We start from the raw sequence: 16331 nt of genomic DNA on the forward strand, positions 1-16331 counted from the left end.
AGAAAAATTTGTAATTTCACAGAATTTTGAGCGAATTTTCATCAAAGAATTTGTGTCACAGAACACAGAATTTCGAATAACTTCTTTTTTCATTTGAATTGGATTTCCAAATTATAATTTTTTGGCCAATATCTTTGAAATAAAAAAGTAGGATGAGTTTTGTAATTTTAATGTATTCTACCCAATTAAAATGTAAAAAAGACCCAATTAATGATGAATTTTCAACGAAATTAAAGGAAATAGCATCACAGAAACTTATCACAGAATTTTTTGATAAAATCACAGGAAGTCTGATTTTTTTCTCAAAAACAAAGAACTTTTTTCGGCAACCTTGCCAAGATTGTTCGGTGAATGAAGTTTAAAAAGTCAAAGAATATTAAATAACGAACGTGGTCGATAACGGTCGTGATAATTGTATTGACCTTTTTTTAGGAATTGATAAAAGATTATGAAGCTCGAAAATTGCTCAAAATAAACCGCTGAATTTCACTATCCAAATATATTTTTAAAACTTAAGATAAACTTTTTTCTCGAACCCCTTTAATGGTTATGCTTTTGTCGACGCACTTTAATCACGGGACATATATCTTTTAATGGCTCCAGCATTCCTAAGTGCTTATTCACGTGGGAGGAATCTTATCGGCACAAGTGCAAGCAAAAACACCAATCAAAAAACCATGGGAAACAATCTCAAGTGGGGCCGCTGTACTTAACGAGGGTACGCAATCGTATCAGCGCAGCTCATTTAGACATCGATCGTGTACGCCAATCTGCTCAGAACTTTCCCATTGATAACACGTTATTTTTGCTATCAACTCTGGTTTTTGTTTAGAAAGTAAGAATAAAAAAGTCCTGAAGATTGAAGACTAAATTTAATTATTTTTTTTTTAAATTTTCAGAAAATGACCATATGATTCAAGGATCAATTCAAGCAAAAAATATTTGCTGTGAAGCAGCAATAGAAGGAATAAGGAATCAAATTCATCTCCTCTCCAAGGGTGATTTCCGATGGAGCATATCTACTAGTTAACGAATCATGTTGTACCTAACGTAGAGAGCACAAAAGAAGAAAAATATACAGACTTAGGAAAAAAAAGTGAAGTGCAAAAGTCAACAGAAAAAGAGTGGATAGTGATTTAGTGTGTAGAAACAAATTGCGAGAAAATAGTGCAAAATGACCCACGGTCCACCGGCCTCCAGAAAGCGGCCAGCTGCTCAGAATGGTGGCGGAAATGGCGTTGATCCGGAAGGGCAGCACAATCCACAGACCCAGACCCAGATGGAAGAAAGTGGGCTTCCCACACCCCCGGATGGTGGCTGGGGATGGATGGTTGTGCTCGCTTCCTTCTGCATACATATCGTCAGTGAGTATTGAACGATTTATTTTCTGTTTTTTTTAAGAACGCAATTTTTTAAGAGTTTGTCAATATAGTTAAGGAGATCTTTGAATATCTGGAGACATCCTTTTTGAGATTTCAGAAATAGTAAATATAACAAACGCATTTAAGTCAATCGACCGATGACGAATTGCTCAATTGACTTGCCTCTAATCCATATCGTATCGATTTCAATCGTTGCGTTCGAACTGCCCAAACCAATTATTATGTTTCCAACTGCTGATGACCATCATGAGTTCGGTATCAGCAAGGTCGGCTTACCTCGAATACCCGAATGAATAAGTATCGCCGAAAATCGCCCATCAATAACAAATCAATCATCTCGGTCTGCCCGACTAATCGGATGGCCACAATCGCTACCAGAGGAAGGAACAATTGAAATGGAACTCATTCTGGCACCTAATTCCCCATACTTATTGAGCCGATTGCCAACCGGATGGTTGCTAGTTGTTTCTCCGACTGAATAATGGGAACCGTGACCAAATGTTTTCCTCCTTCATTCTTGCATCAGTAATTTGTGGCCTTTGCGTATCAGCTTTTGGGCTGGTTAGTGTCGTAACTTTGTTATCAGTAGGACAATATAAGATTAACGACAGCACAACCAGTCATTGCGTTATATCATAATTGAAACTATCGCCGTAAAAGGCTTTTTTCCTAATATTTTTTGGAATTTTTGGAATAAATTTTCTAAAACTATTTTCAACCTTAAGGCTTAGATTTATCAAATAAAATGTTGACTCTTTTGAAACTCTTTCTGAAGGGATCATCTCCCAACATAAAACTTAAATTAATTTTACTCCCCTCTTGAAAGATGTTCTCATGCTGTCAAAACTACTACTGGAATCTATAATTTTGTAAATACAAAATTTACGATCGAGTATCGTGTATATCTCTTTTGGTTCCAACATGCAGTATTGAATCGAGTATCGCGTATATCTCTTATTTTAACGTATAGTTCATGAACGAATATCACGTTTATCAGCATTGGTTCTTTACCAGGGAGTTTAGGATCGAGTGTGATCTTGTATATCCTTCTGTTTTTCCATCGCCGAGTTCACGATTGAGTATAGTGTATCTCACTACCGTTTTCAATTTCGATTTTAAGAACGAGTATCTCGGTCAATTGTTTTTACTGCTTTCGTTTCTAACGAGTTTACGATCAAGTATTAAGCATATCGTTATTGTTTTCAACTCGTAGTTTACGATCGAGTATCGTGTGTATCGCTTTTGTTTTCAACGAAGTTTTTTTCGCCGCCGCCCTTGGCCTAGAGGATAGCCTTTAAGTTTTCTAAGCCAATGGTCATGAGATCGAATTCTCCGGTTACGGCATATTCTCGAAAGATGTAAAGTCAATGGATTCTCTTCGAGGAAATATCAAGTTTCATTGAAATTCAATATGTGTTTGCATTCGTTTCAATATCGAGTACCGTGTATATAGCTTTTTTTTAAAGCGGAGCTAACGATTGAGCACGTCTATATTTCTACTTTTTTTAACAAGCAGTTTACGATTTAGTATCACGTATATTACTATTGTTCTAAACGCGCAGTATACAATTGAGTATCGTGCAACGCACTAACGTTTTACAAACCGAAATTTAAGATCGAGTATCGTGTATATTGCTATTGTTTTTTCTACGCAAAATTCACGATCGAGTATCGTGTATATCGCTATTTTTTTAAGGCAAAGTTTGATGAAGATATTTTTTCATGGTTATCTATCGAGTACCACGGATACCGTTATTTTGTGATATTGGAAAAAAATACACAATTGAGTATTGTGTATAACGCTATTGTTCTAACAAGGAGTTTACATTTGAGTGTTACGTAAATCGCTTTACGATCGTATATCATTATAAGCAAAGCTTACGATCAAGTTTAGTATATATCGCTACTTTTTTAATCAACGCACTATTTACAATTGAGCGTCGTATATATCGCTATTGTTTTTTTTCGAAGCAGAGTTTTTGATCGAGTAATTCGTTCAAAGCTTTGTTTTTGAACATGAATATTTCCATCTAGTGTATTTCTAATGTTTTTTCGACTCGGTTTTTATGATCGAGTAACGTGTATATCTGAACTGTTTTTTTATTCATTCCAAAGTAAACAATCAGATATTGTATTTATGACGGAGTTTTGATGGAGTATCGTGTTTATCTATAAATGTTTATGTTTATATTCATTTTGTTTTCAATATGGAACTGACGATCGAGAATCCTGTATAACGCTATTGTTTTTTCCAAGGCAGAGTTGTTGATCGAGTGTTGGTTAGGTTTTAAATTAAAAAAGTCAGCAAAAAACTTCTATTTCTCTATAACTTTTGATAAAAAGATCTCCATCCTAATTGCTAGATATTTGACGTTGAACTCGAATTATTAGATTCTATTTAAATTTGGATCATTCAATTCAATAAGTTACATTTTTACGATTCGCTACTAGCTAGTTCAATCAATCAACCTCAAGTGCCCAGACATTCCACTTTGCGAATAGAGCGCAATAACCTTTTATCAATATTATTTCTCTTCAAAACTGTGCGAATGTGTCAGGTTGTGGAAAACGTGTGCAAATACTTAGTATCGCACAAATCAATCGTTGAACCTATGCGCGTATTTTGCAACGAATTGTTTGATTTATTTTCGCAAATCATTGTTGATTGCTCTTGAAAATCTTGAAAGGATGTAACATGATCATTTAAAGTTTTAATATATGAAAAAATTGACAAAAAATGCAAAAATACAAAAATGACAAAAATGAATAAAATGACAAACATTACAAAAATGACAAAAATGACGAAAAATGACAAAAATGACGAAAATGACAAAAATGACAAAAATAACAAAAATGACAAAAATGACAAAAATGACAAAAATGACAAAAATGACAAAAATGACAAAAATGACAAAAATGACAAAAATGACAAAAATGACAAAAATGACAAAAATGACAAAAATGACAAAAATGACAAAAATGACAAAAATGACAAAAATGACAAAAATGACAAAAATGACAAAAATGACAAAAATGACAAAAATGACAAAAATGACAAAAATGACAAAAATGACAAAAATGACAAAAATGACAAAAATGACAAAAATGACAAAAATGACAAAAATGACAAAAATGACAAAAATGACAAAAATGACAAAAATGACAAAAATGACAAAAATGACAAAAATGAGAAAAAGGAAAAAAATGACAAAAATGACAAAAGTGACAAAAGTGACAAAAATGACAAAAATGACAAAAATGACAAAAATGACAAAAATGACAAAAATGACAAAAATGACAAAAATGACAAAAATGACAAAAATGACAAAAATGACAAAAATGACAAAAATGACAAAAATGACAAAAATGACAAAAATGACAAAAATGACAAAAATGACAAAAATGACAAAAATGACAAAAATGACAAAAATGACAAAAATGACAAAAATGACAAAAATGACAAAAATGACAAAAATGACAAAAATGACAAAAATGACAAAAATGACAAATATGACAAAAATGACAAAAATGACAAAAATGACAAAAATGACAAAAATGACAAAAATGACAAAAATGACAAAAATGACAAAAATGACAAAAATGACAAAAATGACAAAAATGACAAAAATGACAAAAATGACAAAAATGACAAAAATGACAAAAATGACAAAAATGACAAAAATGACAAAAATGACAAAAATGACAAAAATGACAAAAATGACAAAAATGACAAAAATGACAAAAATGACAAAAATGACAAAAATGACAAAAATGACAAAAATGACAAAAATGACAAAAATGACAAAAATGACAAAAATGACAAAAATGACAAAAATGACAAAAATGACAAAAATGACAAAAATGACAAAAATGACAAAAATGACAAAAATGACAAAAATGACAAAAATGACAAAAATGACAAAAATGACAAAAATGACAAAAATGACAAAAATGACAAAAATGACAAAAATGACAAAAATGACAAAAATGACAAAAATGACAAAAATGACAAAAATGACAAAAATGACAAAAATGACAAAAATGACAAAAATGACAAAAATGACAAAAATGACAAAAATGACAAAAATGACAAAAATGACAAAAATGACAAAAATGACAAAAATGACAAAAATGACAAAAATGACAAAAATGACAAAAATGACAAAAATGACAAAAATGACAAAAATGACAAAAATGACAAAAATGACAAAAATGACAAAAATGACAAAAATGACAAAAATGACAAAAATGACAAAAATGACAAAAATGACAAAAATGACAAAAATGACAAAAATGACAAAAATGACAAAAATGACAAAAATGACAAAAATGACAAAAATGACAAAAATGACAAAAATGACAAAAATGACAAAAATGACAAAAATGACAAAAATGACAAAAATGACAAAAATGACAAAAATGACAAAAATGACAAAAATGACAAAAATGACAAAAATGACAAAAATGACAAAAATGACAAAAATGACAAAAATGACAAAAATGACAAAAATGACAAAAATGACAAAAATGACAAAAATGACAAAAATGACAAAAATGACAAAAATGACAAAAATGACAAAAATGACAAAAATGACAAAAATGACAAAAATGACAAAAATGACAAAAATGACAAAAATGACAAAAATGACAAAAATGACAAAAATGACAAAAATGACAAAAATGACAAAAATGACAAAAATGACAAAAATGACAAAAATGACAAAAATGACAAAAATGAGAAAAAGGAAAAAAATGACAAAAATGACAAAAGTGACAAAAGTGACAAAAATGACAAAAATGACAAAAATGACAAAAATGACAAAAATGACAAAAATGACAAAAATGACAAAAATGACAAAAATGACAAAAATGACAAAAATGATAAAAATGACAAAAATGACAAAAATGACAAAAATGACAAAAATGACAAAAATGACAAAAATGACAAAAATGACAAAATTGACAAAAATGACAAAAATGACAAAAATGACAAAAATGACAAAAATGACAAAAATGACAAAAATGACAAAAATGACAAAAATGACAAAAATGACAAAAATGACAAAAATGACAAAAATGACAAAAATGACAAAAATGACAAAAATGACAAAAATGACAAAAATGACAAAAATGACAAAAATGACAAAAATGACAAAAAAGACAAAAACGACAAAAATGACAAAAATGACAAAAATGACAAAAATGACAAAAATGACAAAAATGACAAAAATGACAAAAATGACAAAAATGACAAAAATGACAAAAATGACAAAAATGACAAAAATGACAAAAATGACAAAAATGACAAAAATGACGAAATGACAAAAATGACAAAAATGACAAAAATGACAAAAATGACAAAAATGACAAAAATGACAAAAATGACAAAAATGACAAAAATGACAAAAATGACAAAAATGACAAAAATGACAAAAATGACAAAAATGACAAAAATGACAAAAATGACAAAAATGACAAAAATGACAAAAATGACAAAAATGACAAAAATGACAAAAATGACAAAAAATGACAAAAATTACAAAAAATCCAAAATATGAAAAACAAAAATTACATACATAAAGAAATTTGCAAAAAAAAATGACAAAAATGATAGAAATTACAAAAAAAGGCCAGAATGACAAAATTTATGTCTCCGAAAATAAAATCTTACGAAAAGTAAAATTTCTTTACCTCCTGAAATGTCATTTGTCTGAAGATAGGCACATGTGTTTGTTTACAATAATTTAAACAACAAAGCAGGCGAAACCTCAGAACAGTTCACGATGACAATGGGGACAGCAGCTATTGATTGTCGGTAAACAATCTAATGCCTTCCTTTCGAGTCGTGCGGACGAACCCTGGCCGACCGGGTCTCGCCTGCTTCGATTCATTCGCATCCGCAACACAAAGCTCCGCAACAAAAACCCAGTGATAAATGAAATGTAAACTGTTTACACCGAGCACGCTTTTTCCGCACTCCGGCCGTATTCTCGGTCGTGAATCATTGGCTTTCGACAGCCTCCAGGCGTCCACATCGCTCTTTCTCTAGAGAAACAGAGATTTTCTTTGTTACATCAATTATGATTAGAATGTGTTAAACCAAATGGAGGCTACCCGGACGGAAATTTGTAGAACACAGTTGAAGTCAGTGTTGCCAGATGGATTGGAATTGCGACAGCTTCCGCAATCCTTCAACGCGATTGTTTGCAATCGCGCATCCTAGCGTATCAGAGCAAGTTAATCAGTAATGGAAACGAGCCAGCGACTTAATTAAAGGCCGAACAGAGATGCGGAATCGTTATTTTATTATCATCATCATCATCGTTCTCGCCGGCACCACCATCAGCATCGGAAAACATCAACGATGTGATGTTGCTTATTGATAATCAAGTTATGAAAATACTCATAAAATGAGCTTATCAACAACGCTGTCGATGGGCTGAGTTGTGAACTGGGCCCAACAGCGATCGTGCGATTATTTACACTTCGTTATCATAAACTTTATTGCTGTGTTCGCACGTTAGCGATTGATTGTTTGCAGGGACCACCATCAGGCAATTGATTGCTGCTGCTGCTAGACGACCAGAGAGAGGCCTACTTTGTTGTTTACGTTCGGCGTTAATGAAATATCAAACAATATGCGCTCTTTTGTTTATTAAATACGTCAACGATTCTTATGCTTCGATATAATCATGCAGTACTGATTTGTTGGAATATTTGTTAACATACCATGTAATAAGAAAGAACAATTTGTGTTTTAAATAAGAGAATGAAAAATGACAAAGGTATTTAAGCTTTACGAAAAAGTTTTTCAACTATCAATAGTTTCATGAAAAAGCTTCTTTTTTATAAAGGGTGATACGGTCAAAATTTGGTCAATATGAACTTGACGTATTTCTTTCAATTTTGCATTTAAAAAACCTGAACACCCCTCATTTTGAAGGTGTGTGAGTGTAGAATGTTGATCCGATTTTGGAATTCACTCTTCAGTTGTCAAAATGCCGTCCAAGGAAGAAGAGCAGCGTATCAAAATTTTGCTCGCGCATCGTGAAAATGCGGGCTACTCGCACGCAAAGCTGGCAAAATCAACCGTTACAAATGTAATTAAAGTGTTTGGGGAATGTTTGTCGACAGCCAGGAAGTCTGGATCGGGGCGAAATCGAAAACCGGAAGCCGCTGAGACGACAAAGAGAGTTGCCGGTAGTTTCAAGCGAAACCCTAACCTCTCTCTCCGAGATGCCGCAAATAAGCTGGGTGTATCGTCTACAACCGTGCATCGAGCCAAAAAACGAGCCGGACTATCGACTTACAAGAAGGTAGTGACTCCAAATCGCGATGATAAACAAAATACGACGGCCAAAGCGCGATCCCGGAGGCTGTACACGACGATGCTGACGAAGTTTGACTGCGTGGTAATGGACGACGAAACCTACGTCAAAGCCTACTACAAGCAACTTCCAGGACAGGAGTTTTATACGGCAAAAGGAAGGGGAAAGGTAGCAGATATTTTCAAGCACATGAAACTGTCAAAGTTCACGAAGAAATATCTGGTTTGGCAAGCCATCTTTACCTGTGGCTTGAAAAGCAGCATTTTCATAGCTTCCGGGACTGTCAATCAAGAAATTTACTTCAAAGAGTGTATGAATAAACGTCTGCTGCTTTTCCTGAAGAAACACGGTTGTTCCGTACTGTTTTGGCCGGATTTGGCATCTTGCCATTGCGGTAAAAAGGCCATGGAGTGGTACGCCGCCAACAACGTGCAGGTGGTTCCCAAGAACAAGAACCCTCCCAACACGCCAGAGCTCCGCCCAATTGAGAAATACTGAGCTATTGTCAAGCGGATCCTAAAACAGACAAAAAAAAACTTCTAAGGACGAGCAGCAGTTCAAGGCAAACTGGCTTTCTGCGGCGAAGAAGGTGGACAAGGTGGCTGTACAAAATCTATTGGCAGGGGTTAAGCGTAAGGCCTGGCAATTCGGATTTGGAAAAGCGGAAGTACAACTGAATATTTTTCCTAAATTTTATACTAATTAAACTTGAAAAAGAAATTTAATTTGATTTTTTAAATAAACGATTTCACCGATTTACACGCGTTTTCCCTTGACCAAATTTTCACCGTATCACCCTTTACAGATTGAAAATGTTTTAATAGCTGCGAAACATGATTTGAGATTAAGATACAAAGCTATTATATGTAAAGGGCGAACACGAAATAATTGCAACACATTCAACAGGGCATAACTTTTTTAAATTTCTTGTATTGACAAATATTCATTATTAATCCACATTATCATTGTCGTTCCATTTCAACGATTTCATCTAAACGAGTCCATAAATTTACACCGAAATGCAAAAGCAAAACATCTGTTTCGAAAGTTAACAGTTGTTTTCGTATTTATCTGGTCAGTGCAATGATAGCGCTAGTATCTCTGTTTTGTTTCGCGCTTTTCATTTTCAAACTTTTCCCCCTGTTGTCTTCGGTATCAGCCGGAGCGTGCCGGATTGTGCAAGTGAACAAAAAAAAAACCGGTGGGTGGGTTATTGAGAGTTTATTTTTATTTAGCGCTCGTGTTTTTTTTTTGTATCACAATTCTTGACTTCGACACATTTTGAATGGGCTGACATTGAACCTCATATTTTCATTTTCTTTTTTGGCGCGCCAACCGGCATTTTTTTTTTCGGTGGTGGTCCGATGAGGTCGTTGTCTTAGATTTTCACAGGTTTTTTTTTCGTTTAGATTTATTGTTTGCAAATTGCTAATTTCTTCTTCCTTCACCCTGGCTGAGGGTGGCGCCATGCTTGTTATGGGTGATGCTGTTTTGACGCTTTTTTCGTACTGTATAAAATTATAATTATGGTGCTAGTGCTGATGTGTTGCTGCAAAAATCATCGGGACACATTTACTTTTAAAAGTTTCTTTGAAAGCATTGTGAAATAATCAGGAATGCACATTTAGCCATAAGCTAAGTGCAACGCAGTGAATTAGGCTAAATTTCGAAATAGATTACGAGTTGCTGATATCGTTTGAAAAATAAACAAATGAGAAAGATTGCAAGGTCCAAAGTTTATTTCTTTCGCTCTCAACAAAGAGTTAAATGACATTTGAAAAAATTAATTAACTTATTTTTCTATTCTTACTTTATTTATACAGCCGACGGTCTCACCTACTCGTTCGGAATCTTCTACGTCGAGTTCCTCGATTACTTCAAGGAGGGCAAAGGCTACACGGCATGGATTGCATCAATCTTGGTCGGAGTGACGTTGTGTTCCGGTAAGTTGGGTTTCTACCCGAAATACATTAAACAATTGAATTTCATCAATCTCTACGGTTAGATAAGTTTAAACGATTTAAACGATTTTAACAGCAGAGTTTCGTTCTTTGTTTGCTTTTTTTATACAAATTTAACCACTTAGAGACACTCTTCCTCGTAACTATTACAAATTGATTCGCTCTCACCCTCAACCCTGATTTGTGAAAAATTAACAATTTAGTTTTTTTTCATTTCGATGTATATTTTAAGACACTTTCAATAAGTTGTCATCTAGCGAAGAAAATGAAAAACATAATATCATATGATACATAGATAGAGGATAATCTAAACTACGATTTAATGTTAACAAATGATACTAAAGTCGCTAGAAGATGCTTTTTATGGGTATGTTTTATTACGGCCCATGCGGTCTTTTTTTACTCGAGGGATTTTAAGCGCCATTATAGCGCTTATTCATCCCGAATAGGCCCATGCGGTTGATATAACGCGCCACTCATAAATTGCTGATAAAAGAATTATTTTTCAAAACGAGCAATTTTCACTGGAAATGAACAAAAAGAGTGAAAATCACGTTCTTTCCAATCAAAAAGTCTATAAGCAGAGATGCCAATGTGCCTGATTTTTCAGGTATTGCCTGATTTTTCGAGGCTCTGTCTGACAACCTGATAAGCCATTGAATTTGCCTGATTTTTGAAAATATGCCTGATTTTGTCTGATATTTGCGAATTTGATGAAAAATGGGTAGTAAGGAACTGGATAAGATACAATTGCTGAAGTGAAAAAGTGGAAATGTGACTGAATCAAAGTAATCGAAAGATTCCCTTGAATTCTTATTTAAAAAAGGGAATGAAAGGGAATCTTCCGATTGCTTTGATGCTTTGATTCAGTAGAATTATTCAACCAAGTAGGCTCACAACACATATTAGAGAGAAAATGAGGTGCGGTGACCAAAAAAAAAAAAAATCAAAGGTCATCACTTTTTGCGAAATTTCCGTTACTTTATCGTAGCCTAATCAGGCGCGGTCCTATGGGGGGGGTGATCGGGGTGATCACCCCCCCCAAGCGGCAAAAATCGTTACAAAATACTCGCAAATGCTGGGATTTCTATGAAAAGTTCGAACATTTCCTAGTGGATGTTCTATGAAATTTTCAAAATTTTCCACTCCGTGGGGGTGATTGTTAAATAAAAGAATTTATTAATTTCTTAACTTCTTAAAATTGGAAAACTAAATCGGTCCGCCAAACTAAAACCGCTGTAACTTGCAATCCCCTAGACCAATTTCCACCAAATTACATTTGTTATGGCACCTACAGTGATTAATTCGAAATTGCTGACCATATATGAATCTTTTATAGATTTTTATACAATCATATTTGATCAATTTTCTAAAAATACCAAAAATACTACTTCTTAATTTAGAGGTGATGATCAAAACCTGATAAAAATTGTGTTCAGGAATATACCTCCAAAACAAATGCTCCGAAAACTTGCCTATGTATTAATTTTTCCCAGATGAGATAAAACCAGTGATAATAATATCCCGTCATAACTCAACTATTTTCTCGTGAACAAGGACTTTTAATTGAAAAATAGTAAAAGCTATAAGAAATGAACCCTTTGTTATTTTTTTCCATTTTCAATTATACATTATGTTTGAAAATATTGAATGCATGAAGCAAAAATACTTTTTTTCACTTTTTTACTAAATCATTCGTTTCAAATGTGTAACTGTATCTCTCGATTCAGTTACAATAAATTTTAAAATCTATGAGAGCTTGCAATTTAAGAGAAAACAAATAAAAATAAAGTTCCGAAAGTTGCATACCTAAGAATTTGATTTTAATGATTTTGTTTTAGAATTAAATTTATATTTAGAAATGGAAGAATCAAAACAAGAGTTTATATTAATTAGTTTTTTCAAGATTCAGCAATATATTTCTGAAAAATAATAAAACATTCAGTTTTAAATTCATAGCAATTGTTAACACATTCTAAAATAAATGTTTGGATTTCAAAAGGTATTGTTGGAAAACGAGAATCACTAAAATTTTGGTGAGAGTTTTACGGTGATATTAAAATATTGTAGATAACTTGAGATTTTTTCACATGTGTGTATTTTTTCATTTGTAAAATTACATTTATATAGGAAGGTTTTTTTGAACTGCTCAATATACAAATGACGAAAATTATCTTTTTGTCAACAATTGTTCGCAGTGAAGAATTTAAGAGCTTATTTTGATTTATAAATTATTTTCAAATAGGTTAAACATTATTCAAGAAAATTCTGCACTTTTCTGACAAAACTTTTAAACATTACAATAAAAAATCGAAATAAGGGTTCATATCATATTTCTTTCCGCAAGAACGCAAGTAATGTTCACTTCTGTGAATTTTTTTTTTTAATTTAAGTTTTCTGTTTATTTACTGTCCCAATTTTGTAAAATAAAAGACTTTTAACGAATGTTTAAAGAAGTAATGACTACATAGGATTTAAGATATTTCTCAAAGCAGAAACCAAATCGTTTTTCAGACTTCAGTAAATTTTTCAATAAAATAAAATCTTTGTTTTTTTAAAACTTTCTTTAGTCAATAATGTCAGAAATTCTTGTGTTTTAGAATTTTTAAACACTGTAGATTTATTTAAGATCATTCATCATCATGAAAGTAGTATTTCTTAATTGAATAAAATATAATAAACAAGTTCAGAATCAGTTTTTCTTCATGTTAACTTGTAAGTTCATCAGTTATCATTTTCAAATGTTAATAACTAATCTTTTTCATCTTCATATTATATTTAAATCACCGTGATTTTGTTTGATAATTTTATCTATCGACCATAACGATGAAAATTAAAAGAAAATAACTAAGAACATTTCAACATTATGATAATTCTTGTCAAATAGAAAGTTAGAAATGTATGGATGTTGAAAATGAGAAAGTAGAATTTTATAAGAAGCATTTTAATCACAAGTCATCAATTCATTCCTCATGGATAAAAAAATAAACAAATGAATAATTGAATAAATAAATAAATAAAAGGGATCAGTTTTGTGTTTGATCATTCATGAACTCCTCCATTTCCCGAATTGTACTTTGTCAGTGATGATGAATTATTGTTGTATTTTAAATACATAAAATTCTAAATTTGATAACTTGATAGAATTAATTATTTTCATTTTTAAATTAATCATCTACTAATTTCGAATAAATTCTCTGAAGTTCAAAATGGATATAACTTCCTCATCGATAATTCACATTTCAAATTGTGATTGAAAAGTATTTCAAATGGATGACGTTACAGAGGAATTTTTCAATCGAAACTAAAATTGAAATTGAAGAAAAGAAATGTAAATTAATATGGTTGATAATTTACATTATTATCAATTAAATATTCTGACCTGATTTGTTTTTTTTGTAAGAATTCGAGTTTAAATTCTTATCAAATCTGGTGTTATATTTGATCTGTTCTTCTTCTGTGCAAGGATTGTTATGCCCGAAGCTTCAAATTCTGGCTTTATTCCAATTTTTAATTCGCATTCCGTTTTGGTGTTATGAAAATACTTGCTTGATTTTTTTTTTTGTTCAGAATAAGTATCAACATTTCGAATGAATTATTAATGACTAACCGGAAATTAAATTGATTTGAAATTTTGATTCTGATTTATTTTGATTTGTATCAGTATGTTTTTTCGAGTTTGTGTGATGATTATGGGGTTCAATATGGTTTTAGAAATCAATTTACTTATTTATTGTCCTTTCTTTGGTATTTTATAATTTCTAACAAAATTTTAAATTCGAAATCCCCCACCCATGGACGTGTCCATCGCACGGGTCTGGTGTGCAGCAAATATTAAAGTCTCATTTGAAACTGCACACAAACCCCCCCCCCCCCCCCATCCCCCCATTCGCACTCTCCAAATGAACGTTTTTTTGCAATATATTTACGTTATTGACTGATTTTTGAAAATTTGGAAAATCACCCCCCCCAAGAGCCAGCTCTAGGACCGCCCCTGAGCCTAATTTTGCCTGATTTTCATTCCACCAGTTCCCCGATATTTGAAAAAAAAAAATGTTGGCAACCCTGTCTATTAGTATCAGTGTGTTTTTGGTCTTCGGCTGATTTCGAGTGTGTCGGCTCTTTGGCTCGTATTGGATACACATTGGAGCGAATTCGCAACACAGTTTACAGTTTAGAAATGTGGCTTTTGATAAGATTTTTAAAGATTAAGCTTTTGAATCAGTTCAGTGAAGCTAAGATATGAAAAAATATTGGCAATTGTAGAAAACACCTTTAGTCAATGAGTTCGCTCGTTTTTTACTCGAAAAATTCGTGGAATACATGGTAATCTGGCGATTCGCTTGGGTGGGGTATAATAGAGCATGTTCCCCTACGCCTCCATTCATGTAGTACCATTTTTCAGCACCGCCTCTCACACAAGCACACCTGGTGATCACCGTACCAAACGCAATCACAGATCGACCATGTGGTAGTTGACATTCCAAATCAAAGCAATCACTGGGACATGAAAATTTAAATTGTCATTCAATATAGTCAGATTTTATAATAAACACAAGTCTCAGCTGAAGCTATAGGCGATGGAAGCGCTGCCGAATTTGGGTGATGGTTTTGCATTAGTGCAAGTGGGATGCCGCTAAAATTTCACCCAACTTTTGACAGATCTTACGGGTTTTTCTTAAGGAGAGAAAGAATAACTTTTCGATTCCATCGCCCATTGTTAATAATTTTATCCGGAAATTCCCAGACTACCACAGACCACGTTTTGATAAATAGACAGCCGGCACTTTTCGGACATCATCGACGTCAGATCCTGTCGAGGCGCCAAAATCGTGTCAGACCACTATCTGGTGATGGTGAAGATGCACCCAAAACTCTCCGTAGTAAACAACATACGATACCGACGCCCGTCTCGATTATATATCGCATGACTGAAGCAACCTGAGGTCGCGGCAGACTACGCGCAACCGCTCGAAGCAGCGCTGCCGGCAAAGGGCGAGCTTGATGAAGCCCCTCTCGAGGACTGTTGGGATACCATCAAGACAGCCATCAACAGTGCTGCGGAGAACGTCATCGGTTATGTGGAGCGAACTCGGCGGAACGACTGGTTCGACGAGGAGTGTAGGAGGGTGATGGACGAAGAGAATGCAGCGCGGGCGGCAGTAGTGCAAAGAGGCACTCGTCAAAATGTGGAAAATCACCGACAGCGGATGAGGCAGCGAGTCCGAATTTTCCGGGATAAAAAGCGCCACCGGAGCGCCAGCGGAGGAGTTCGAGAAGCTGGATCAGCTGCATCGTTCCCAAGAAACGCGAAAGATCTATCAGAAACTCATTTTAGTGGATTGTGCAAACGTACGAACTTTTAACTACACAAATAACACACGACGTAATACAGGACACGACACTTAACGTTCTTTTAGCGGCTACACTGGATTCGTTGGATCTGTTGTTGTCTACGGCGTTTTTATGCTCCTTTATCCGTGTTTTAAATTTGCGCCTTGTTTGGCCAATATAGACCGGGTAGGTCTCGCAAGGTATCTCGAAGATACCAGATCTTTCCTCCGGAGGCACCTTATCCTTTAGTGAAACCAAACAATCTTTTAGGGTGTTGGAACTTTTGTAAGCCACTTTCAAACCGTGGTTGGAGAGGCTCTTCCGAA

General features: G+C 33.5%; 1 protein-coding gene across 1 annotated transcript in view; it reads left to right on the forward strand.

The window, feature by feature from the left end:
- Window positions 1-792: 792 nt before the first annotated feature.
- Window positions 793-16331, forward strand: part of LOC129758124 (monocarboxylate transporter 12-like) — a 19389-nt gene continuing 3850 nt past the window's right edge. The window contains exons 1-3 of the mRNA XM_055755580.1: window positions 793-835; window positions 900-1364; window positions 10534-10653. Coding sequence (XP_055611555.1) covers window positions 1175-1364; window positions 10534-10653 — 310 coding nt within the window. The 5' untranslated portion in view covers window positions 793-835; window positions 900-1174. The remainder of the gene's footprint in view (window positions 836-899; window positions 1365-10533; window positions 10654-16331) is intronic.

This window comes from Uranotaenia lowii, chromosome 1 (assembly GCF_029784155.1).
Source record: "Uranotaenia lowii strain MFRU-FL chromosome 1, ASM2978415v1, whole genome shotgun sequence".
Classification (NCBI taxonomy): Eukaryota; Metazoa; Arthropoda; class Insecta; order Diptera; family Culicidae; genus Uranotaenia; species Uranotaenia lowii.